The 26,580-nt window shown below is 36.8% G+C and overlaps 3 protein-coding genes across 11 annotated transcripts; all 3 read left to right on the top strand.

Annotated features, from left to right (window-relative positions):
- Window positions 1-51: 51 nt before the first annotated feature.
- On the top strand, window positions 52-5,609 carry zdhhc16a (zDHHC palmitoyltransferase 16a; the record flags this gene model as incomplete). 4 transcript variants are annotated; one of them, XM_084391626.1, is made up of 11 exons in its annotated part: window positions 52-221; window positions 1,316-1,546; window positions 1,645-1,839; window positions 1,943-2,031; window positions 2,140-2,168; window positions 2,958-3,091; window positions 3,396-3,491; window positions 4,453-4,529; window positions 4,633-4,756; window positions 4,911-4,981; window positions 5,070-5,609. In XM_084391626.1, the coding sequence occupies 10 exons, from the start codon at window positions 1,325-1,327 to the stop codon at window positions 5,170-5,172; spliced, it is 1,140 nt and encodes a 379-aa protein (XP_084247752.1). In that variant the 3' UTR covers window positions 5,173-5,609. The 4 variants fall into 4 exon arrangements, with proteins under 4 accessions (XP_084247752.1, XP_084247751.1, XP_084247750.1 ...); XM_084391625.1 differs by having other exon boundaries at window positions 3,396-3,500; XM_084391624.1 differs by lacking the exon at window positions 52-221 and having other exon boundaries at window positions 1,301-1,546.
- An 841-nt stretch (window positions 5,610-6,450) lies between these two features.
- ubtd1a (ubiquitin domain containing 1a) lies at window positions 6,451-11,279 on the top strand. 6 transcript variants are annotated; one of them, XM_084392115.1, is made up of 4 exons: window positions 6,748-6,983; window positions 8,044-8,313; window positions 9,673-9,900; window positions 10,417-11,279. In XM_084392115.1, exons 2-4 carry the CDS (start codon window positions 8,259-8,261, stop codon window positions 10,797-10,799), a joined length of 666 nt encoding a protein of 221 aa, XP_084248241.1. In that variant the 5' UTR covers window positions 6,748-6,983; window positions 8,044-8,258; the 3' UTR covers window positions 10,800-11,279. The 6 variants fall into 6 exon arrangements, with proteins under 6 accessions (XP_084248238.1, XP_084248241.1, XP_084248242.1 ...); XM_084392116.1 differs by having other exon boundaries at window positions 6,754-6,983; window positions 8,060-8,313; XM_084392113.1 differs by lacking the exon at window positions 6,748-6,983 and adding an exon at window positions 7,581-7,732 and having other exon boundaries at window positions 8,060-8,313.
- A 1,451-nt stretch (window positions 11,280-12,730) lies between these two features.
- Window positions 12,731-25,872, top strand: rrp12 (ribosomal RNA processing 12 homolog). Its single transcript, XM_084391547.1, has 34 exons — window positions 12,731-12,964; window positions 13,248-13,468; window positions 13,560-13,643; window positions 13,768-13,844; window positions 13,932-14,037; window positions 14,710-14,826; window positions 15,023-15,161; window positions 16,814-16,941; window positions 17,023-17,121; window positions 17,251-17,342; window positions 17,423-17,534; window positions 17,631-17,731; window positions 17,823-17,937; window positions 19,488-19,630; window positions 19,744-19,865; window positions 19,995-20,059; window positions 20,634-20,796; window positions 20,948-21,102; window positions 21,213-21,274; window positions 21,463-21,556; window positions 21,644-21,802; window positions 21,902-21,982; window positions 22,243-22,348; window positions 22,771-22,878; window positions 23,063-23,220; window positions 23,323-23,411; window positions 23,520-23,678; window positions 23,824-23,993; window positions 24,099-24,215; window positions 24,303-24,346; window positions 24,445-24,520; window positions 25,208-25,275; window positions 25,358-25,440; window positions 25,525-25,872. Exons 1-34 carry the CDS (start codon window positions 12,826-12,828, stop codon window positions 25,622-25,624), a joined length of 3,852 nt encoding a protein of 1,283 aa, XP_084247673.1. The 5' UTR covers window positions 12,731-12,825; the 3' UTR covers window positions 25,625-25,872.
- Window positions 25,873-26,580: the final 708 nt, after the last annotated feature.

The following is a 26,580-nucleotide window of genomic DNA, read 5'->3' as shown; positions in this document are numbered from 1 at the left end:
TCCGCTTTCCGCACTTTAAACTCCATTTCCCAGAATTCCCACCGTGACAGCTCACATCCCTGCGCGTCAGACAGACAGACAGACAGACAGCAGATGAAATCAAAGGGGTAGAAACTGCTGCTTCAATTTATTTGTCTCCATCTGTCCCGAAAAAAAAAACAAATCTTTCAGCGGTATCATGAGTTGAGTCCATCGCAGTTTTAGTTGAAGATCTAGGCCAGGTAAGAGAGCCGAATGCATGCATTTCTGCCAAGCAGTGATGTGATGTTTAGCTCTTGCTGTTTGATTCTGTCAGCTCGAGGTACTAAACAACATCACTATTAACCTTTGTCTTATCACTGACGCGCAGTATATGTTGTATGTAGCCTATATTTTTACCCATAGTTTTGACGCTGTGATTTGATCAATGTACTAATTTACCAAGATGTATATTTTTGTCTTAATTATCATTTTAAAGGCACAGACTCTGTGAGATTATAGTCTGTTAATGACATGGGGGATGGTGTATGAGGTTGGCCATTTCTACAATAATCTGACAGCATTGTCCACTGTTACATCTCTTTATGCTTATGTCTCTATTTGTCTCAATTCCAAAGTTACATATGGGTGGTGTTCCCTCCACATTAACTGTTGTGGTCGGAATGTAGACTGTCCAGATCAGTATCTCACAAGTGAATTTAACATTTAGTTTTTTTTTATTCTAACTGGGGGCACGCCTATCTGATTCATAATTTTTTTTACATTTTTTTTTTTAGAACTTAGCGTGCCTTAGGTAATGTCTTCTGCCTAACTTTTAATTAAGTAACAAAGCCTCTTTTATCATCCCAGGTTCTTTATGCATTTTAATCTCAAATTCACCTCCAGACTCTTTATGAGACGGTTTGAAAGCCGTCTAGTAAGATTAATGCTCAGATTACAACTACAAATCCAAGCAAAGACGCATTAGTAACTAGCCTAACCATGTTTTTTGTAAAAGTAAGTAAACTTAAAATGGGCTGGGCTTTTTTAGATGCATTGTTATCAGTGCAATCGTGCAAAGTAAACACTTGACAAAAGACGTAATACATCTTTTTATTATTGTATTCTGTCAGATAATCCATGTGTATCAGAAAACTAATGCATGCTTGTATTATTGGTTTGGATCAGTCCACACCAACTGCTTAGGTGGATACTTTGTTAATCTAATTGGCTTACAAGTTCGGCACAGGGGGAAGTGTCAGTGAGCAAACTGCAGGACATAGTCAGAGGAACATGCTTGTGCCGATATTCAGGAAGTTGGAACAAGTAAAGGAAAGATAACATGTTGTCTTTCCAGGGGCTGAACATGCGTCCCTGCTCTACAGTCATGCACCTGCTATTGAGATGCATGCGCGGGTGTTGCAGGCAGAGTCGCATGCCCAGAAGACTGAGACGGCCTCTGAGCTACATCAATCTGATCTTCAAATCTCTTTATTTTAACTCGCTCACTAACTCTGATGTGGTGTTTGACTCCATCCTTGAACCAGTGTTTTGGATGGTGGAGATTGTCACGCGCTGGTTTGGAATGGTAAATCTGTCTTTTCTCATAACTAACTATCATCATGTTATTTTCTTAAGATGTCTGTGCGTTTCTCTCACACCGTTCGCTTTTTCCTTTCTCTTTAGGTTTTTGTATTTTTAGTTGTCGCTCTTACCAGTTCTGTGATTTTCATCGCTTATTACTGCCTTCTACCGTTGGTCCTGCAAACGTACTCTCCTGGCTGGATAATGTGGCACGTTTGTTACGGACATTGGATCATAGTCATGATAGCCTTCCATTACTACAAAGCCACAAGCACTCCCCCTGGATACCCTCCAAAGGTTCAGCACCATTAGACATGCCACAATCCAGTAGAGCTGATGTGTGTTTTCAATGTCATTCATGGCCTAACAGCTATTTTATTTCTTTATGTTGTTTTTTCAGATGAAAAATGACGTCCCGTTTGTGTCCGTCTGTAAAAAGTGTATCATTCCTAAACCAGCGCGAAGTCATCACTGTGGCATCTGTAAAACGTAAGAGTAAGAACAGGCTCATAAAATCTAATTGGTGACTCAATATCAGCTGCATTTTATACTGTTGTTGAAAGAAAGTAACAAACATCCCTCTATCTTTTTCTTCAGCTGTATTCTAAAAATGGATCATCATTGCCGTATCCTTTTTAAATCACCATATTGTTGGCTTGCTATGTTTTACACAGTTCAACATTCGGTTAAAAGGGATTGTTCAGCCAAAATGAACAGTTTGTCATAATTTATTCATTCACCCTCATGTTTTTACTAACCTGTATATGGACAAGTTATGTGGGCCACTTTTTTATAATTTTAGAGGGCTTTTACTGTAATTTATTATAATTTTATGGAAAAGAATGATCAGAGCTGTTCATTTTCTCCATGGAAAATTATTTTTTAACAAAAAAATCTTTAAAGATAGACCTGCTGTGAGCTACGAGGTTGTTAAGCGATGCCATATGCTCTTGTTGAAGCCATTATGTCCATTATTTCAACTTATTTTTAAAAAATAATTCAATTTAACAATGCAATTTCTGGTGAAAAAATACATTACCCAAGATTCTACAGAGGGTTGAAGTTCTTTCCCTTACACATTCTTGTACCTTTTATCTTTTAGTCCTATTTTCAAATACGTTTTGGCTTTGAATTATGATTCACCTGATAGCTGGTTGCTTTGGTTCTGGCTTATAGCTTTTTAACGAAGACTTTTTAATAATCCCAATGGAAAAAATACTTCCGGAACCAAGACAGCTGAAAAAGTGAGGGCAATGTTGCTCTCTATTTCCAGTTTTGCATTCCACAGAAGAAAGAAGTAAAGTGACAATCTGGATTTAGATTTAAATTAAATTGTGTCAGTTATTCATTTAACAGCCCAGAAACATTAGGTTTTTCACTTCTGTGTAGTTGGTTCCTTAATTCTATATTCTCAGCTTGGCTTAACAACTGTGTTGGTCATTACAATCATCGTTACTTCTTCTCCTTTTGTCTCTTCTTGACCATGGGCTGCATGTACTGTAGCATCAGCGGTCGCAATCTCTTTATTGATGCGTACAATGCCATAGACGTAAGCCTTTTTTTTTTTTAAATACATTTGTTGCTTTGTGTTAGTGGTTTTCTGTTTAGTGTAACTCATAATCTTTGTATCATAAAAGTTTAAATCTTTCACCCGCTCAAAGCTTGGAGAACACCTCAGTAGGCATTTTTTCCCTCCACTTATTCGTATGAATAAGGTGTTTTGTGTCCATTCTAAGATGGTGTTTAACTCCTCTCTTTCTGAATGGTTGTGTCTCTCCTTTTCTCTTTCTGTTCTCAAAGTCTGGGGTAGTGGGTGTGTCTTAACTGCCAGCTGTCCCTCTGCCATTCTTTAGCAATTCAGGCACATGGAAGCGGAGAAACAGGGTGTTCCGGTGACAGGGATTGGGTTGCTCATCGGCATTGCACCGTCAGAAGGCGTGGCTGGGAAGGTACTTCAGGTGCTTCAAGTCATTGTTCCTGCTGTCAGCTTGGTTTTAGAATTGGAATTCGTCCTTTTCTGTATCACGGCTCATTATTTAACACTCTTAAAACAAACAACATGCTATGAAACACCAACAAATTATTTCTGACCTTCCTGATCCCAGTTCTAACAGTAAACATTTAAATAGGTATTACTTACTGACTTTGCTTTTGTCACAACTGGATTAGGGAGGACTTACATGTGAACTTAAAACTCTTTAAGCTCTGGTTGGTAAGATCTTGTGCACTAGATTTTACATTTGGGGCAATGAATCAAGAAAGTGTACCGTTCTCAGATTTATGCTTATAAGAAGATATTGTGCCTCCAAAAAAAAAAGTGGACACTTGAGACACTTAAAAATGCATGAATTTCTTTCCATCATATGACAAAATATAAAACTGAGTGGCATTTGTAAACGAATAAACACACACACACACACATCTTTTTTTGAAAATAAAGTAATACTTTAATTCAGCAATGATGCATTAAATTGATCAAGAGTAACAGCAAAGACTTTTACATTATTATTTCAAATAAATGCTCAAGAAATGTAGTAGACTGCAGTAATGGCTGAAAATGTCAAATTCAGCTTTGGATCACAGGAATGAATTACATTTTAAAATATATTAAAATAGAAGTCAGTTATTTTAAATGGTAATAATATTTGTTATTTTTTGTATTTTTGGTTGAATAATTAAGCATAAGAATCTTCTTTCAAAAACATAAAATCGTACCTACCCTAAATCTTTGAACGTTAGTGTATATATGCATAAATAATATAGTTGCCTTCATATAAATATCTATTTATATAATATTTTAAAAAGTTAAATTATTTGTATTGAATTTTTGCATACATTTTTATTAATATAATAATGTATTATTTTGAATAATATAAAATATTTTTTCTCCTGATGCTTCACTGGGTACAGGAGGTTACGCAACCTCCATACACCAACAAGGACAGGATGTTTCACAAGAGTATTATCTACATGTGGGTCCTCACAAGGTACGTCATTTCAAAAGGCTATTCTTTTACAGCGGCCCTAATACTGGTTTTATTATTTCTATAGACTCACATCTTTTGTTATGTTTGTTGGTTTTTCCATCAGCACTGTGTCAGTCGCCCTTGGAGCTCTCACACTGTGGCATGCTATACTTATCACCCGTGGAGAAACCAGCATTGAACGCCATATAAACAACAAAGAGACCAAACGTTTGGCCAAACGTGGAAAGGTGAGGGTGACTTCAGCCCATTCCGAATCAAAGTCTTGACTATTCTATCTGTTTAAACAACAGGGTGATTGGGATTTAATTTTTCTTATTTCAGATCTCTTATAATTACATCAAATGCTTTTTTTTACTTTTAACATTTTTTCTATTTTTAAAGGTCTATCGGAATCCCTTCAGTTACGGTAAAATAAACAACTGGAAGGTGTTCTTTGGTGTAGAAAAGAGAAGGTGAAACTGCACATTTTACTTGCTTTTCGTGGTAGTCTGCAGTCTTTTAAGCTATGATTAATGTAAATTATTATAATTTTCTCCACAGTCATTGGCTGACACGTATTTTCCTCCCCTCTGGACACACTCCATATGGTGATGGACTGACATGGGACATTTACCCTCTTAAAAAAGACATGATGCCAGTCTGAGACAATAAAGACTTGACTGTCTTATAAGTTGACAATGACCAGCGTGCTCATCAGGGGGAGTCTCACCCGCTGTGCCAAAGCTGAATGCAGATACAGGGCCCTGCGAACATGGGAGTCTCCAGAGCCCAGATTTAGACACTGATCTCAATGGATGACTTTTGCTCTTTCTGGCCAAACGAAAGGGCTTGTCCTCCAAAATTACAATGCATTTGGATGTTTTCTATCAATATTTTGTAATGAAATCATGGCAGTTGTCTGTGATATCTATGGAAACTAGGTGTGTTGCCATGAGGTTCTTAATGTATGATTGTGTAAAAATTGTTTTAACACATTATTTATGTCACTTACAGTATCATTATTTAAATTCCTCCTAAAAAAAACGTTAAAAAAAAATTGCCTAGGATTTTATTAAATGTAAAATAAATGTTTTTCACTGCATTTCTTGTTGAATTTTTTTTTTTTTTTTTTTTTTTTTTTACAGTTTATCCTTTTTTTTCTTCTTCTTTTTTTATATTTTTAGACATCACTATGCATTCTAAATTACTGCCTTTAGGTGGCAGTGTACTATCATTTACTATTTCAGAATCTTTTACTAACTGCTATGTTTTGGAAAACATGTAAAATATTGCAATATTTAACTTAATATTGAAAATTACATTTATATCTAATAGTAAAAAAAAAAAAAAAAAGATATTTATTAAACCGTTAATTTATAAATAGATACATTTGGCATTTTTGAAGAAATTTTTTTTCATGAAATATGACTAAATGGTTTCATATGATGGCAAATCAACATTTATTTGCACTTAATACCTGATAAGTTTTATACAGTACAGATTCTGACATTTTTATCAAACAGCTTGAGTGGTTAAGACCAAGTGTTACATAGGCTATTATCAGCACAAAAGAAACACTACATGTCCAAAATGTTTTGTTAATTTAGTACTATAGAGGCAGATAAAAGCAAAATGTTGGAAATAAAGGAGAATTTGGTGAGCATTAGAGAAACATTAAGCAGTTTATCAGGAAAAAAAAAAAAAAAATGAATTTAAAGGAAGCGAGAATTAAGAAAATAGTGGCTTGCAACCACAGAATTAGGAAGCAAATCTCGAGTTTCTTATCCTGTTTTCTTACGCATGCGTGTGTGTGAGTGAGTGAGATATATTATGTAGGTCTATTCACTTTAATCTTTGTTCAATAAAAAAATATATCTGCTGTTTCTCCGTAGCACTTCAAAAGAGTCAGCCGCGCTCGCGATAATGTGCACGAGCGCTCTCTAGTCACAAATGTGCTACGTCACCAGTTTCATCCTTTAGAGCTCTAAAATGATTTATTTTTCTTCAGGAGCCAACAGGAGTGTGGACTACATAGGGGAGGATGTATACGTTTAACTCAGAGGACAAGTAAATGTCAAGTTTAGAACATTAGTTACTCCATTGATTGCGTTAGTTAGTGTGATAAATGTGTCTTCCTGGTGGAAGGTTTACTGATCAGATCAGAATCAGATTAAGTCTTAGACACATGTCGACTCAGCGGAATACGGGCTTGTGTCTATCCTCGGATAACAATGCATCTGACAACAGAACATAACAGTAAACTAGACATAAACTTTCTTCTGCAAGTGCAACAACAAAATATAATTTACTGACGTCATCAACTACATTTTGGATCCGAAATGCATTTACTGCATCCATGCATTCAAGACTTGGTCCTTATGTGAGTTTGAGTGATGGGAAGTTGTTTTGGAGTGATACGTCAAAGGTCTCGCCTGTCCTCCAGGAATGCATCCAGATACAGCACCAAACGAGGAGGTAATTGATCTGCCGAGGAATTCTGCTTGCAAATAGTGTAAATGCATCTGATGTTCCTTGAATGAGACAACTTATTTGTCCTACTCTATCAACACTGTCTTTGCAAGCTTATTCTGATATTTTAGAGAATGTATCAATGTAAAAAGGCAGTATATGGGAACCTTAGGTAAGGTTAATGCCACAAACATTTAGCATGCAAGAGACCCCTCATTAATTTATACAGTAAAGAAATTATATATTTAAAATATTATCTGAAAAATATGACGTTTCTGTTAAGTTACGTTATTATAGTACTGTACTGTTAGATTATTAATTCACATATATGTATTTACTTATTTTAATAAATATTTTATTTATTTTATGTGAATCAAAGTTTTATTCATTTATTTTAATCTTATTTTTTATTTATTTTTCATTTTTTACACTGTTTATCTCGAAACTTTTCCAGAGACCCCTTAGCACTCCCCTCCCCAGACCCTATTTTGAAAACCCCTACCCCTGTCTTGGCACCATTTTTAAAAAGGGCAGTTAATTTTCTTTCTTTCACAAGGGCAGAACTTACACAACCTATTAGTTCCTGTTGGAACTCTAACAACTGTCACTAACAACTGTCACTGGTTCCTCAAATAACCACAACATAAGGGAAAGATTCGTCATGTGAAACATATATTGAAGTTCCATTAATTTTTTCTTGACTAATTTTCGATGCTCGGTGCTTAGAAGATTGACATATTAGAAGATTGACAGTGGTGAGTGAATTGTGGATTTCTTCTCTGCTTAAATTATAAAATGAATGTTCTTTTTTTACCTAGAAATCCAATCCAATTAAGATTGGGACATCTTAGATAAGATGTATATTTGTGGAATTGCTTGGGTTCACCTGCTCTGGACAATCCCAGGATTTACCGTTTATTTTTTACTCTCTGTCCTGGTCTAAAATAGAGCCAACTGGATTAAGTTTGTTGTGAAAAGTCACTCATACACCTAAACCCAAGCCAGAGATTGTAAAAGCAAGGCTAGAAGCTATCTTGGTGACCCGCTCTGATTTATATTTGTACAGTCGGTGTTATATTTAGTTTCAGAAAACAGGTGATGGGCGTGTACAGTGTGCAAGAAACTGGATTTACAAGCTGGGTGTCAAGAGTTTTGCTGTGAGTGAGGTCATTTAGCACCGTGCACGTGGAGTTGATTATCCCTCAAACCCCTGCATGAAGTCATAGGAGCGACTGTCCAGTCAATTTTCACTGATTAAAGGAATAAGTGAGCGGTCAGACCATGGGAGTTGCAAACTCGAGAGACTATCGACCAACGATAACAGTGGTACTCAAAAGTAAGTGGCTTACAGCACACAATTTAGCTGTTTGTAAGATAAGATGTGATAAGATTGTTTAATGATACTTGAACTATTAGAACTGTTGAAGGTTGTTGACTTAATGTGTACACTAGCCTACTTGTTGTGTAGTTCAAGACCCTACATTTAAAGACAATTTTAGCAGTTTTTCTGGTAATATTATCTTGTTTGAAACTGTAGTTCTGTCACCTGTTACCTGGCCTTAGGCAGGAGTCATCCTGCCATTGTTAACGGAAGCCAAATTAAATGAACAATTTAATCTCCTGTATTTAGTATTCGAAAAGGATTTGTAAGTCTGCAAGATCCTAGACAGTGTTTAGTTTGCTGACTTGGAGTCAGTCTGATTTGTATGAGTGTGGCACTCCAGCAATACCTTTAATGTTATTAATGTGTTAATACAGTACATCATGGACTTGTACTGTATAAGCCAAGTTAGCCAACATACATTTTGGTCTTTTTTTATCATAATAATTCATACTGACTAGGTAAGTTTAGTACTTATGTCTAAATGGTTCTAAATGGCAAAAAACATATATTTATTTTGCCACCCAGTGTTAAAATCAAAATGGTGATTGTTGCAGTGTGTTTGTTTTGTGGCGTTCTAAACTCTCGTCTGGCTAGGAGTGATGCATGATGGGAAAGAGGCCACTAAGTCCTGTTTTGCATCACCCGATTAAGGCTTTAATCTCAGACACTATAAATAATTTGTTTTTCTCCAGTGTATCCACTGCTTTGACTCGAGAGCAGGTTTTTATCACGTTGTATGAAGATTGAAAGTTTCTTTTGAAATCTTTACTGTGATTCTGTCACGTTTTGTTTGTACACAAATAATTAAACCACTTGTCTGCAATAGCTTTCTTCCTAAAGGGATTTCCCTTTGGTCCACATGAGCTCATGTTCTTTAGTTGACATCCAGCTGGGCTGGCTTGACTGTTGGGATTTAGGTTGTGTTTTAGATGGAGGTTTTCACCGCATTATTACATTTGATCTGTAATAATGGGTTCATAGTTCACTTAAGGGACAAGTAGTAATTAAACCGGCATTTATTGTGACGAACAAGAGTCCTGAGCTTAGATAAAATTGAATTATCTTTGCTGCACGTCAAAGAGAAGCTTCTAGCATGGGAAATCTGTTTAGCCCCCCTGAATCTCATTTGTGCAAAAGCTGTGATGTTACATGTGTGACATGTATTTGTTGTCCTAGTTCTTTAACTAGAGGTCAGGACCCTTTTTGCGAAACAGGATTTTTACAAATGGCATCCGGATATATCGGACTGACCACTTAATGCATCTTTAAATGATCCGGATATTGCTTAGGTAACATTTCTATCTTTTGTAGGACGCAATGAACCCCTGAAGAAAGACAAGCCCAAGTGGAAAAGTGACTATCCTATGACGGAGGGCCAGCTGCGCAGTAAAAGAGATGAATTTTGGGACACGGCTCCAGCTTTTGACGGCCGTAAGGAGATCTGGGACGCGCTGAAAGCTGCAGCCATAGCGATTGACTGTAACGACCATGAACTAGCGCAGGCTATTGTAGATGGAGCCAGCATCACACTGCCTCATGGTAAACTTTTAAACTGCATTTTTAATTAATATATCACTAGTGAAAATGCTTCTATTTGACATTTTATAAATTTAATGCAACTTTTTGTTTACAAAAATATCTCATTATTAGATTTTTTTAAAAAGAAATTATTACTTTTATCCAGGAAAGACACATTAAACTAATCAAATGCATCACGGTTTCCACAGAAATATTAAGCACCACAACCATTTTCAAAATTTATAATAATCAGAATCAGAATATTAGAATGATTTCTAAATGATCTTGTGACACTGAAGACTGCTGAAAATTCATCTTTGCCATCACAGGAATAAATTACATTTTAAAATATATTAAAACAGACAACATTTATATAAAATTGTAATTTTTCACATAAATTCAGCCTTGCTGAGGATAAGAGACTTCAAAAACACTTTTTTGCCGACCCCAAACTTTTAAAACACTGTTGTGTACATATATCTACACATGCTAAATATACTCATGAGCTGAATTAAAGCTTTTGATTTGCTCTTTCAGGGTCCCTCATGGAATGCTATGATGAACTGGGCAACCGCTATCAGCTCCCTGCGTACTGCTTGGCTCCTCCAGTCAACCTGGTCTCTGAGTGCAACGATCATAATGTGTCTGAACACGCTGAGCCACAGGAGAAGAAAGAGAAGGAGTTCCAGCTGAAGGTGCGTCTCTCCACCGGAAAAGATCTTCGCATCAGCGCCACAATGGCCGATTCCATCCGTCAGCTGAAGAAACAGCTTCAAATTCAGGAAGACATTAATACCACCAATCAGCGCTGGTTTTTCTCTGGAAAGCTCCTCACGGATAAAACACGTTTACAGGACACCAAGATCCAGAAGGACTTTGTAATACAGGTCATTGTTAATCAGCCCATTGTTCCCAACTAGAAAGCTCATAAAACTGTGAAGCAGGGCTCAATAAACTCACACCTTTACGGATGCTTACAGTATATGTTTCCATTATAGCCCACTGATCAGGTCGGAGTTTCTTTTTCCAAATGTGGAGCGCAAACATTTCTTATAGAAACTTTGTAAAATTGCAGCATACGAAAGTGTGTTATACTAAATTACCGTAGATACCTTGCCTTCTTGGTTTTAATATCCATATGTTGTGTGGATATTAATGTCCATATTCTACATGGTATCATTTGCCTTGATCTTTGATACAGTCTGCTGTCTTTTGCTGAGCAGGCATAGACTATTTTCAAGAGGGTGAATTTACAGTGCAAGGATTTTTCAATCTTATTAAGATCTTATATATGTTCAATCTACATATAAATGGTTATTTCATCATGATGCCATTTTGATTTTGTTCAATCATTGACTGTTCGGAGGCTTATTAATCTTTCTGTTACATCTGTGTTATCCAAAAAAAAAAAAGAGATACTTGGTACTGTGTCCGATTTTGCTTTGCCAGTCATAAGATTTGTGTTTATATTCCGAAGCAATTTGTATACATTTGTTTGTAGCTATGCTTTTATAGAGATTTGTAATTTATTTTAGCACAGACAGGTTTATTTTATTATTTCTAATGTAAATGAATTTTTAATGAATAAAAATTATATGTTTTGTTTATTGTTGCTGAAACAACAAAATTGTACAATTATTTCATAATGTAATATTATGTTGTTTCATTAAGAAGCAGAATTGTAGCTACTTGTGTATCTGGAGAAAAAACAATCTCACTATCTATATTTTACAAGTTTTTACTAAATTAGATTTTTATACTGTGGCAAAACTGTCATTTTTGAGTTTTCTATTGGATTTTCTATTGAAAAAGGTTGGCTGGCTTCATTTACAAATTGGATTTTGTGGCAAGATGTCAATCACCACTGAGGATTTATTGTCTCATTTGTTCTCGAATATGAGTGGAATTAAATAGCAATTTTAAAAAACACATCAGTCTGTGTGTATCAGTGCATGGTTTATTTTTAAGTTAACACCATGTATGGATAAACAACCTATACAGATATATTTCTCACTGACAAAGAATTCCTTTTTGCTTCCCTTTAAAGGAATAGTTTACTTAAAAAATGAAAATTCAAGTTGTTTCAACCATGTATGAATTTCTTGGAAGTCAATGGGGTACATCAACTGTTTGGTGAACAGAATAAAGTTATTGTAAAAATTGGACATTTCAGGTTGTCATGAATTTAACATACAATTCGTCTTAAATAGTGGTCCACAAGCAGGAATGATAATAAAAAAAAGTCATGAAATTCAATAGGAACTTAAAGGATTTAGAGATATACGATAAACTTAAAAAAAGAGCCGGAGAGAAGAGGTGATGACGAGGTTGAGGTTGGGACATGTACACTAAATAAAACACTTAAGATGATAGGAAAACACCAGAGAGGATTGTGTGAGAGATGTCAGAGCATCTTGAGCTGTAGATATGAAGCAGAGAGAGATGATGAGGAATAAGCAGTGAGTGGGGTGCAGGAGTTCACGTTATAAGGGTTACTGTGCACGGTAGGCTACTGTGTGTTTGTGTCCTGGTAAACCTACATTATTATGGGGACAAAATGTCCCCACAAAGATGGCAATATCCGAAATCCTTGTCCAGCTTATAAATCATAGCCTACTAAGGGATGTTTTCTGAAAATACGTTTAAGGGTAGGGTTAGTTTAAAGGGATAGAATATTTATAGTATAGTTTGTGCAGTATAAAAATACTTATGTCTATGGAAAGTCCCCATAAAACATGAAAACAACATGTATGTGTGTTTGTGTTGGTTGGTAAAGTACACTCCGGAGCAGAAGAAAGCGGTGATGCACCAATAAGTTGAATGTCATCCGCAGTAAAACAAGAAGGAAGACGAAGAAAACGCATGATGATGACGCGTGTCTAGCGCGACACGCAGACTGGAGAGACCAACGTGCTTGTAGCACTGTAAGGATTTCCACCTGCAAAAATGGTGAAGTCTGGAAAACTTAGATCAGGAGCAGCCCAGAAAGTAAGGCGGTGGAAGAAAGGTCACAGTAGTGATAGCAATCCGGTGACATGTCGCTATCGAGAAGCCGCGAAGAGCCGATATTTTAGCCGTCCCTCAGGTGAGACTCTGCTGGCCTGCGTGACAACACGTGGGTAGCTGATCGAACTTTGTAAACAAGTTAAAAATCATGCCTGTCTACTTTTAGAGAGAGACGACTAATTTATTTTCGCGTTTATTGTAAGTCACTTTAAACTAAAGCATAAGATATTGTACAATTTCTGACAGTTATTAGGACTGCACTTTCTTTTTTATTGTATTAATGGCTAGGGTATCATAATATTGTTTAGATTGTATGATTGATGTAAATGTAAGATTCATCTAACCTCTTTGTATTTAAACAGAAAAAAGTGATCTGACAGTAGATGCTTTGAAACTCCACAATGAGCTTCAGGCAGGAGGATCATTGCAGAGAACTGGTGATGTGGCAGGAGATGCCATGGAAGATCAAGCCCTCACAGAGAAGACCTCTGGGACTTTTCTTAGTGGACTGTCGGACTGCTCCAACGTCACTTTTAGAGTTGTACAGCGCTACTGGGAGTCGAGCTCTGCAGCACACAAAGAGGTTTGTTGTCAGTTTATGGTCAGAGAGCTGTATTTGTTGTCATAATTGCTAGATTATCGTTATATGTGTTTAATTCACATTTATTCTTCAGATCTGTGCTGTATTGGCGGCCGTAACTGAAGTGATTCGCTCTCAAGGAGGAAAGGAGACAGAGACGGAGTACTTTGCAGCCTTGGTAAATTAAAGTCACCATTAAATCAATTAGTTTCATGATGACATATTTTGCTGTCCAAATGCTCAAAAGTGTCTACGCTTTCTGTGGATCAACCTATGAATGTCTTTCCATTTTCAATCGGCAGATGACAACATTCGAGGCTGTAGATAGCAACGAAGCACGGGCAGCTGTTGCCTACCTCCTTAACCTAGTCATGAAAAGGTGATCGGCGTGAATTTATACTGTAGTGATTTAGATTGCCTTGGCCTGTTGATCTTGATAAGTTTATGTTCTGCTTATCTTCTTAAGGATGCCAGTTGCAGTGCTTCAGAAAAAGTTCTCAGACACAGCCAAAGCCTTTATGCATGTGATGTCAAACCAAGCCGATTCCGACTCTTTGTCCTGCCTGCGATGGGTTTGTACAAAACATTTTTTCTTTCATAAATGCAACCCTATGGTGTTCTTTAACATCACACTTGTGATCCTCAGCAGTCTAAATAGACCCTACACAATAAGTGTTTTTTTAATGAAATGAAGGGTCTATATTTTGTTTCAATAATATTTTTTATATTTAAAGAGTTTCATGGTATTAGCCAATATTCAACTCTAAATTATGCACTGTTTCTATATAAAATAATACAAACATTTTAAATGAATACAATGTTTAAGTTAAAAACAGAGCAAAGGATTTTAAAATCCAATGGAAGTCAGACTAGACATTGTCAAAGACTACTAAATCGTGGCTGATTTGTAGTTTGTACCCCAAAAAATTACTTTCTGTTTTTCATATTTCCCATTTCATTTCTTGTGATCTTTGCGGTCATTTGACAGCCACAAGTGTGACTTTAAGACCATTTAGCCTTTTGTAATCTTGTATTCATGTAAAGTGCATTTAAAGTCAGCAAGGTTCTTAACATTCCAATGAAGTAAAAATGTTAAAAAACGAAATGTAATATTTTGATCTAAAATGACCAAAGACCACCAGAGGTGTAACCAATGTAATGACATTGTGATGAGAGGAAGAAGTCTGCTTTGTGTATCCCCTATTATTTTACACTGAAGGTGCTTGTTTCTATATTCCTCGCAGATCTTATCCTGTCTGTCGACTTTGCTGCGTAAACAGGATCTGTCAGTGTGGAGTTACCCATCAACTCTACAGGTGTACCACGGCCTGCTGAGCTTCATAGTGCACCCTAAACCAAAGGTCTGTCTGTTTGATTCCCATCCAGTCAGAGCTAGAATGTTACTGTTGTTATAAGATTCCTTTTACGCCATGTAAGATTTTAGTCATACACCGCTAGTTGTTATACACAATAGATACACTGTTTCTGTACTGCCACAGAGTGACAGACTATAACTGTTTGAGGTTTCTGAACCATGATTATGTCCTTGTGCTGCAGTTGCGAAAGGCAGCGCAGCAAGGCATTTGCTCCGTCCTTCGCTTCAGCGACTTCATGTTCTCAGATAATGCCCCGAGCCACCACCCAGCAGCCGTCACCACAGCCAAATTCTGCTGCAAAGAATTGGAGCAGTCAGGAGGTCAGTTGAACTCCTGTTCCTTCTGTCGAAATGCTCAAAACGAACAATAATGGCTGCTTGTCATAGCGGGTCAAAACCTACTCAATCTGAGGCTATCACTAAATATTTATAAAAATACGATATTAAGGCGAGACACTACAGGTGAATAGGGTAAATTTTTTAACTAGCAGATATCACCATGAAACTTTCCCAGTTGATTACCTACATTAAGATGAGAAAAAAATGTATTACAAGTTTTCTGTAATTGTATGTTTAAATATGCAAATCAGGCAATATCTAATCAAATATGCACTAATTTGCATATATTTTAAAAAACGATATCTGAGTATTGGATAAAGCCAGGTTAAAAATTATTTTTTCATTGTGTTCACATATTAGATGGGAAAAAAATTACAGAGGGATTTATGGATATCTACTTTTGTTATCCTGTAAATCAGAAAATACTGTCAATAGCCTTAAAAAAATTATTTTCGCCATGTTTTTTGGAATAAAATGTTATATAAATCAGGCTAGGAATAATATATTTACAAATCCCTCTGTAAATGTCTTCATAATATAACTAGGTACAAGTCTGGAAAGTTTGGTGTATATAGGTGCTACTGAAGTGGAGATTTCGTCCTTGGAGTATGAGAGAAAAGTCATTTTGAGAAAACGGGCTTTAAAGATTTTTCATCAGCCAATGAGATTGCGCATTCAGCCCTTTTACTTTCACGATTGGTTGCTGATAGAAAGGAAATGACCATATTTGGATCCGACAGGATTGTACACAACAGAGAGAGCTTCCTAACGTTGCTTCTGATGACAGGCTGACGGCAGAGATCGCGGAGCAGCACGTTGATTAAGAACGCGAACTTTTGTTGAATTTATGAGAAATCTACAGACGCAAACAGACAAAGTGTAATAAAATAAAGACCTAAATGTGTATTTCGGACTTTTTTTCAACACAAGTCTGAAAGAAGACATGTTATTGAAGACAAATATCCCCAAATCTCAAAATTGACCAGTAAAAAAAAAACGATGTTTTTGCCTGCCGTGTCTCGCCTTAATAAAATGAGGCAAATTACAAACAGTGCATTTCTTTGAAGGACCCCAAGTACAGGTAAACATGGAGTTCCTCTATTTTTTTTACAATGGCACTCTACTCTAACACCTCACTGCATATGTCCTTTGTTTTTGGTTGAACTAATCTTTTAAGTGTACATTTAATTTCCTATAGTTTTTCAAGGTTGTTAGCAATTCAAAATTTAGAATCAAACTACATGAGGTTAGTGTGTAGGCGCAGAAATAACCTTTTAGCACCACCTAGCATCCAACCAGCGAATAATACTGGTATAACCAGTTTGAACGTGGATACTGTCTTGATGTGAAAATGATTGTCACCAAGTTTCTTACCATTCCAATGTAGTAAAAGTTAAAAGTTCAAAACATCTAAAATGAGCAAAGACCACCAGAGGGGTAACAAATGCTAGTATGACTGGTTTAAATGTTGATATGAAAAAAAAAAAATTCTGAATGAAAAGATTGTGCCATAAAAGTGATCTTGCCACAAGTCACCAAGTGTCGTACCATTCCAATGGAGTTAAAAATGTCAATATGTCATTTTGTTACTTTTATTATAATGATGAATATATTGTCTTTGTATTCGACTCAAGGCAACAAAGAAGACACAACCACTCTCCATGTGCTGGGTCTGCTGAAGGAACTGCTGTCTGCATTCCCCCTGAACTCGGTCAAGTCTTGCTGTGAGACCCTTCTCCGTGTCATGACCCTGAGCCATGTGGTGGGAGAGCAGTTTAACTCATACATTTCTGTCATTTTTATTTGATTTCCATTCTTAACACCTGCCTCTGATTCTTTGAAGCTGGTGACTGCAAATGCAATGCAGGCTTTCCACAGGCTTTTCAGCAGCAAACCCAGTCCTTCCACTATGTCTGCAGAGCTCAATGCCCAGATCATCACAGTGAGTGTCATAATTGATAAACTCTTGCATGTGAACACAAAAGACATTGTGCTGGATCTGATTTTTGCCCATTAATTTCATCATCTTCAAATGTGTGGATTGTCATATCTATCTACACCTTCCTTCCAGGCTTTATATGACTATGTTCCTAGTGAGAATGATCTGCAGCCTTTACTAGCATGGATTGCTGTAATGGAAAAAGCCCATGTTCATCTCTCCAGGTAGGTCTTTTCCAGCATTGAGTGTTTTGTTTGCTAGCTTGGTGAGGAATCTTTCTCATTCCATTATTTTTGGGCTCTAGTTTACAGAGCTCTCTGAGTCTCGGTCATCTTCCTCGCCTCTTCTCGGTCACCATGTCGTGTCTTCTATCCTCGCACACGCAAGTCGTCTCTGCTGCAACACAGACTCTGAAGGTTTGCCACATGTTGTCTATAAGCAGCGTAATCCGTTATTTCTCAGAAGTGACTTTGTCTTAGTGGTTTTCTATATATTTTTTTTTCTCCCTCCAGACTCTGATAAATGAGTGTGTAGCTGCGCGAATGGAAGAAATTGAACTTGTTCTAAAAAACACATCAACTGGAAATGGAGCTTGCATCCTAAAGATGTTTCAGTGAGCCTACCTGTTACCCCCATCTATCCTAAAGTCATGTCCTTTTCTAGAGCCTGGTTTTTCTAAAAATCTGACCTCTTGTCTTTTTCAGTATTGTGGAGGAAGGGTTGTCCTATCGTTTTCATGCCTCTTGGCCGTTTGTGCTGCAGATCCTGGGCTGCTTCTACCGAGCTGCAGGAAAACAGGGTCATCCTTTCATGATAAAGGTATATTTAAATTTATATATATATATTAGGGGTGTAATGATATTCAAACTGAACCGATAAACCCTGATACAACACCACCCATGGTACGTATCGCGATACTCTCATGGCGTACCAAACGCACCCAGCCCTAGCCTATTGTTGAGGTCGACCTAACTTTACATTATGTCACAAAACAATTCTTTCTTCCCTGACATTTGATTAAATAGTAACTGGGGGTGTAACGGTACACGTCCCGCGAATTTTTGCCGTTTTGCGCTTCGCAAATTTTCACGTCACGCGAATTTTCGTGTGTCTTATGTGTACGAGACGAATACAGCGTTGAAGCCTAAACACCAATAATCGCAATAAGCTCCGCTTTTTGCTACTTTCGATAAGAAACAAAGTGTCATTTTACGAATTATGTCCCTTTTATCATGACATTCAAACAATAAATGCCGTTTTGACACTCTTTAATGTGGCGTGACAGATCACTATACAGGTGCCTCAGTTTGAGCAGCAGCGCGAGTGAACATGATCATCTCTTCCTAATAAACATGAATGAACATCGGAAGATGAATGAACATGTTGAAAGATACAGTACAATTTACTGAAACGTATTATATCTTGTGTAATCGCTCAGTGTTTCAACGGCAGAAAGAATTAGGAAAACAGCTTGTAAACAATATTCCACGTAGCGTTGCATTTATCTCAGGCAAGTCATTCAGTGTCCACAGCTTGTTAGTCAGCTAGAGAAAGGAACTCTTTCGCTAGATATATGCACTATATTAGCTTGTATATTCATTATATTTTACTTAACCTGTTAGTGATGTCTTGATTATTTAATGTATTTTGAAAATGACAGCCAGTGTGTGATGATTAAATTTAACAATGAATTGAAGGAAAACATATTTAGAAGTTAACGCAAAAACTGCCTTATGTGCAGTTTCCGTGTTTGCATACAATTTGTTATTTGAGTGTTGATTAATATATATAAAAATAAATAGCAACTGAATTTAGGCTAATAGTGTGGTCTCTGTTGTTAACCTTTAATATTATAGTAATGTGCAAGTAAGGGTTCCATATATAGTTTACAGCATTAGCAGAGAGAACCTTTTTTTTATCCTTAAGAAACTTTTAATTATAACTCAATTAATTTAAAGACAGACACAATTTGTTCAGTAAACCACTGTTTAATAAAAAAAAAGCAATTTAATGTATAGGTTTCTTCTCCCCCTGCTGTACCGAACCATGATGTCATATATATATCTCAAAATTACCTGCATGTAATTACAGCTGTGATTAATTTATATAATTGCTTTTCATTTTTGACCCTTCAAACCACCAAACCTGTCCCTAACCTTGTCTCTAACCCACCTCAGTAGCAGCAAAAGTGTTTTGCAATACAACATGAACACAATAAGTACATTCTACCTAATAATTATCCTTTTTTTTATGCAAGTACATAGGCTAGTAGTTAAAAACCCCTATAATTAAGTGTGATGATTATTATTTTTTTCTCTTTAGTTTTTGTTTGTTTCCTTGGTAGTTTATTATCTGTGTGTGATCTTCAGAGTCTGCAGTCTCTCAGTGACCTGCGGGCCACCCCTCAGTTCCCCTTCTCTGGGGAGCTGGATCTGGCTGTGGGCAGTGCGGTGGAGAGCATGGGTCCAGAGGTGGTCCTGAACGCTGTGCCCCTCCTCATCACTGGAACAGAGTGAGTTACTTTGCTGATGCTTCTCAGTCTAAAAAAAAATTCTTCTGAGTGCTTTGAATGAAAAATTAAGTTATTAATGTGATGAAATGGGTTGTGTATTTGTTTGTTTACAGTGATGACCTTGAGTTCCCTCGCAGCTGGCTGATCCCAGTCATAAGAGATCACGTGCAGAACACTCAGCTGGCTTACTTCACATCACACTTTTTCCCTCTGGCAACCAAACTCAAACAGACAGGTTTGTAATGGACACATACACACTGTGGTTTACATTGTAATTCAAATGATGCTTAGTATCTGTATTACTGTATTAAATGCACATGCTTATCAATCAACATTTATTTTCTCATTCTCTGGTTTATATCAGCTGATGAACTGGAGCAGTCAGGACAGAAACTGATGGCAAAAGTGTATCAGACTCTACAGATGCAGGTATTTTGACACAGTTATGGTCAGAGTAATCTGCCATTCACAATGTATATCTGAAAAAGCAGTTAAAGAAGTAGTTGACCCAAACAGATTAGTCATTTTTGGGTTAACTATTAATTTAATAATCTTACTTATATCTTAATCAGAATGAAAAGCCCTTATTTAAACACTTCAATCATGAAAAAAAAAAAATCACATGCAAGTGCTGGTGCAGATCTGGTCCATATAATGATACAAACTTTCACAATAAATTGTGAAAGAGAACTGATTGAATGCAGACAAGAGACATATACTTTGTGAAGTGTAAAATGGTCCAATAAACACTCAAATGTGAACCTGGATCACAAATCCAGTCACAAGTCGCACGGGTATATTTGTGGCAATAGCCAACAAAACATTGTATGGGTCAAAATTATAGATTTTTCTTTTATGATGTCAACATTACCTTGTTTTCTCCAGCTAATACGTACACAGAAACATTTGGAATGCTGAAAATATGTATAAAAACTGGATGAATGGTTTTATCCATTTGAATTATTTTCCCAGTGTTATAATTTAAATGTATTTGTGTTTCCAGATTTGGACTATGTTACCTGGATTCTGCACTAAACCCACCGATTTGTTGGCATCATTTAAGGGCATTGCTCGGTCTCTGGGTATGGCCCTCAATGATCGCCCTGACCTCCGCCTGTGCATTTGTCAGGCCTTGCGGACTCTCATCAACAAGAGCTGTGAGACAGGTCAGCTGATAGTCTCGATAGTCAGCTGTGACTATTAAAACATTAGTCTCAAAATCTGAACAGCTCTTTGTTGTTTTTTATTCATTGCTTTGGTTTCATTTTCACTGATGACTGCTCATTGAGATTTCTGATTGTGTATTTAAATCTGCAGAGGAAGAGAAGGCTGAATTAATTCGCTTTTCCAAGAACTTCCTTCCCATCCTGTTTAATGTCTATAGTCAGCAGCCTAAACCAGGAGAGATGGCATCTGCTAGGATGGCTGTCCTTGAGACAATCAGAGTTTACCTCAACATCACAGACCAGCCGGTAAATTCATCTACCATATTTACAAATAAATTTTTACATACAGTTAAAATTACATCATTGCAAGTTTGCTCTTGTTGTCAGTTGTAAATATTTCTTTCCTTTTGATTTAGATGGTATGCACATTCCTGCAAAAAGCCTCGGAGAGACTCAACAGTGAGGACAGCTTCACACGGTAATTCAGCTCCACACATTTACCGTCTTTCTTTGAGACGCATATAAAAAGGCAGAGACCTAGATGGAAACCTGAATAACGCATAATTTGAAACCACATGTTTGAGTATCAGCCTAAAAAGTGTGTCGAGTTTCATTGGAATAGGTTTACATTTTGCATTGGGAAAATAAGTGGCTCGTATTTTGTAGGCTTGCAGTTATCGACCTGATTGTTGCAATGGCTCCATTTGTGGATGAACCATCTATGACCCAGACATTTGAATTGATTAAACCTTTGGTGGAGGTGAGAATCTTCCTATTACCATTTTAAACCATATTTTCACTCTTTGCATTGAGTGTACTTCATGTCTTTGTACATGTGTGTTTATAGAGCAAGGATGCTAGCATCCAGAAAAAAGCCTACAGAGTGCTGGAGGAGATGTGTGGAGGAGAGAAAACATCTAGTAAGGCTTTTGTTCTGGCGAATCTCGAGCAGCTGAAGGCAATGTTGCTGGGCAGCCTGAAGTCTGCGGTCTCATCTGCCAAACGGGTGAGCGCCATGAAAAAACACCACCAAGTAATCACATTTACACTGAGAATGTGTAATGGAATAATATGTGGTGTTTTTTGTTTTTATTACATTTTTCAGCCTAGACTCAAGTGTCTGATTCATATAGTGAAGCAGATCAATGAAGAGCACCGTGATTTTATTACTGCTCTGCTTCCTGAGGTACGTCTGTCATTGAGCTCAGTCGGTAACACTTTATTTTAGTGTCCTTGTTACATGTACTTACCATAACAGTAGTATAACTGTAAATTAACCATAATTACATGCATCTAACCCAAAACTAAATCCTATTCCTAATCCTATAGTAAGTACATGCTGTTAATTCATTTTACTCAGCATTTAAATGCACATTAACCGCAAAGTCTTAAATCCGAGAGTTATTCTTTATAAAAGCTTTGATATTGGGATTTTTGTGTTTTTAGGTCATTCTTTGCACAAAGGAAATGTCTATCGGTGCCCGCAAAAACGCCTACACTCTTCTGGTTGAGATTGGCCATGCATTTTTGCGGTTTTGTGGGGACCCAAAAGGTGAAGATAAAATATAATATATTTTTACTGATTACTGAAATATATCTTGCTAAAAGTAAGAAATTCACTCACACTAGAAATTCCTTTCTATATATTAGTGCTATAGCCTGGAATAATAAACTTTGCTGTATAAAGCAGATAAAAGTTGAAAGTGTTTTTAGAAAGGAAGTTTAAAAAATGGCTTTTTTATCATTAATTTAAAAGTGATGTAGAGTGAGATGGTGGTTTCTCTCCATATATGATCTGTTCTTACATTTTGTAAACATAGAGGACCACACTGGAAATAAGCCTTTTTTGTGTATTTTTATCCTCGTCAGTTTTGTTTGAAATGATGTATGATCCCTCTTTGAACAGATTTTCTGTTTCAATATTGTCTAAAAAGAAAAGAGATGAAATAATTATCTGTCATAATGTGTTGTCAGATGCCATCAAGGAGTATTTAGACCATGTGTACATTGGACTTACTGGCTCTGTAACGATGATCACCTGCACAGTTCTTGCCTTAACCAGGCTGGTGTTCCATTACAAAGGTGAGAGTGACCACTACTTAATCTCATTCTGTTGTTTTGTTGGGAATCACTACTCGCATTTTCTGCTGAAAAAGTGAAACTGTAGTGATATTAATGATTGTAAAGAATCATTAAATGTTTTTAATCGTTGTTTGATTGTAAAGCAAAAATAAATATGGAAATATTGTCTGGTCTTTATCTGCAGATTCCATAGACGTGTCCTCATTGGAGCAGCTGCTACAAAATGTCTGTCTTCTGCTTGCCAGCAGGACACGAGACATTGTCAAGGCCTTGCTTGGCTTCCTAAAAGTGCTCCTGTTTTCTCTAGATGTCAAGATTTTAGCCAGCCATGTTAATGTTATTGTAAGTGAGGAAGAGAGTGTGTTTTCAAGTTCATATTTGAAAGTGTCTAATAAATTGACCATGTTATTGATTCTTTTCTCTTTTGTCACTTTCATTTTGCAGATGGAAGGCATCAACAATATGAATGATATGCGAAGACACTTTAGGGGGAAACTTAAGAGCATTTACACCAAACTGATTAGGAAATTTGGGTAAGCTTTGCGGCTAACCACCAAACATAACCACTCAGTCCTCTCTTTCTTTATGATTTTTCTTTTATTCTATAAACTTTGTATGATTGTAATGTAATATGTGTTCAGATTTGAGCTGGTCAAAAGCATGTTGCCGGCCGAGCAACACAAGGTCCTAGTGAATATCCGTAAAACGGAGGCCAGAAATAAGAGACGCAAACTCGTGAACAAGACAGAAGGGGACGGCTCAGACACTGAGGACGAATCACCTAAAGTGAAAGGAGAGAGGTACAGATACAACTGAAATCTTTTGCTTTATGATTTTCAGAATATGGTGTCCATCTGGAAATATTTTGGGGCTTAGCTGACAGGATGTGCTTGATAGTGTATTTTTTCACATGTTTCCGGATTAATGTCCATTGTCTCCTTGCAGTATTGAGGACATTCTGGCTGAGACTGATTCTGCTGACTCGGATGAAGACGAGAAGCCCAAAAAGGGGCTGAAGAAGCCAATGAAAAAGAAGGGCCAGGCCTGGTTAAAGGAAGGTGTGTCCGACGAACCACTCAACTTCCTTGATCCAAAAGCAGCGCAGAGAGTTCTGGGTAAGAGATCTTTCCAAATGTTCAGTTAGATTCAGTCATGATCAAATTAAATTCATCTTGTACATTAATATATCTTGTGTATATCGCTCATTTTTATTGATTTAGCCACCAACCCTAACCGAAAGAAGGCTAACAGAGCTGAGCATGGATTCAAGATGACATCCGATGGTCGATTGATCATCAAAGAAGAGAAGGATGATGATGATGATAACAAAGCTAAAGGTGGGACATGATTATTTTTGCTGAAATTTGACTCACCTTTATTATTGCAATAAACCACTGTATGTTAATATGCATTTGTCCCTCCAGACGCTGAAATGGATGATGTCCTCGAAGAGGCGGGAATCAAAACTGTGGGTGTTTTACGCTTTTCACTTTCTTCATAATCAGAATTGAGAAATGTGCAAAAAAATTTTTTAGTGTGTGATGTTAATTTTTCTTTGTTGAACAGAGGAAGAATCCAAAGAGGCAAATGCATGACGATCTAGATGAGGACATGGATGTTAAACCTGCGATGAAATATTTAGGTAGGACAACATAATTCATAATCATTTTGTCTCATTTTCAAAAAAAGGACTGTGCTATAGTGTAAAGGTTCGTTCACACAAAGAATGATAACTCTATATTAGTGTCCACTCTAATGTATGATAACTAGGGCTGTCATAATTCCTCGATTAAATTCGAGTACTTGATAAAAAAAATTGTAAAAAATCCTTGGATGCAATTTACCCGTGTCAAAATACCGTCAAAATACCGAAAGTGGCGCATTCCACGGATAAGAATCCAAGAACCACGTTGTTAGACTGTTTTCTAAGGCTGCACAATATATTAAAACCATATAAAATCATAACTTAGCATAGTGCTATTGTGAATTTATAATAAGCAGTGCTGTAGTTTTGTTGTCTGCCACTTTAAATGCTCTAGCTTTTTAAATCAGGATGGATTCTGTTTGGCTGGAAAAAAATTGTTGTGAAAGTGATTCCAATGATATCGTTTCTGTGTCATTATTGTGTGTGTGAACTGCTATTCTTTTTAAAACGATTATCTTTATTGTTATTATAATACTTGTCCTTGGTGTGAACAGGCCTTAGTGGATGTGCAAAATTACATATTACAAATTATATTATAATGTAATGATAAATATTGTTACAACAAATTAATTATATAATGTTTCTGAACATGTTAACATTTCTATGTATTGTTGAACTTCTCAGCTGGTGGCACTGGAATCCACAGGCCTCTGGGTGCAAGACCAGAGTTTGGGACAGAGTATAAATCTAAGGTGAGAAGCCTTAGATATATAATAGAAAACATATAAAATGAACATCTGAAGGATCTCTGCTTAACCTCTCTGTTCATTGCAGAAGGGAAAAGGGGACATTAAGAAGGAAGGCAAGTGTGACCCGTATGCCTACGTTCCTCTGAAGAAGTCCCAGCTCAATCGCAGGTAAGGGACCAATTCTGTCCTTGCACGCTTTCTCTTTAAATATACCAGTGATGCAGCTGATCAAACCTGATTTAACTTTAACAGGAAAAAGGCCAAACTCCAAGGCCAGTTCAAAGGCATGGTCAGAGGGGCCAAGAAAGGAGCACTCTCTGGAACAAAAATACTGAAGAAGAGGAAAGCCTAAAATGTGTTCCTGTTGTGGTCTTCATAGATCTGGCCTCATTTTACATGGCATGATCAAATTAAAAGCTAGAGATGTGTGCAAATGCTTTGTGAACTTCCTGTGGAAGTCTCTTTAATGATGATTTCAAGAGGTCCTATTTGATGTTTGCTGTAGTTGGAATATGAGAAAATAGCAGTATGATAATAGCGTTTGCCTTATGTATTTATGTACTTGCTTTGATGGACAGAAAATAAAATGTTCAGAAAAGAGTATGGAGTGACTCTTTTTCTTTACAAATGGTCGTTTTTCTGCTTTTCCATTAATTGTATGCTTTGTACTTTTTTACATTTGAGATGTTCTAATCAATACACATGAAGAAAATGACATCAATCATGTTTTTTTTTAAACAATCCCATACTGCCTTATGCTTTCTGCCTTTACATTATTAATATCATGTTTCCATTGTAAAACAATGGTGTTTTCTTAAATTTATAAATGATTCAAGATGCGCTTAAAGTAATTCCCAAGTGCCCTTCAAAGTCTTAAATCTCACAAATGTTACAATGATAGATATTGTGTACCACAGTTTTTCTGCAGAGGATATTGGTGGTGTTAACGTAGATCCCAGCTGTGAGAGCGAGTGAATGAGGTCTGCTGGAGGTCAGACGTGTCCTCTTACTCCAATAAGCTCGACTGGATTTTCCCTGATGGTCCCAGTGAGAGTAGAGTGATACAGGCTCATGTTTATGGTGGCGTCTGCTGGCTTTAGCCACTACAGCTGGTTTTGAGAGCCATCATTCATTGACAATGCATGACAAAAGCCTATTAAGTTATTTTTTTTTATGCATTGTGAATGTACACCAACATAGACCAAAACTATGGAAGCCCATTCTGCAACATACAAAAACCCAACAACATTGATTTCATGACATTGATTTGTCGGACATTGACAAATGTAATCATAATAATGGCAAAAA

The sequence above is a fragment of the Rutilus rutilus genome (assembly GCF_951802725.1).
Source record: "Rutilus rutilus genome assembly, chromosome: 20".
In the NCBI taxonomy this organism is placed as follows: Eukaryota; Metazoa; Chordata; class Actinopteri; order Cypriniformes; family Leuciscidae; genus Rutilus; species Rutilus rutilus.
This window is presented reverse-complemented; position numbering and strand designations above follow the sequence as displayed.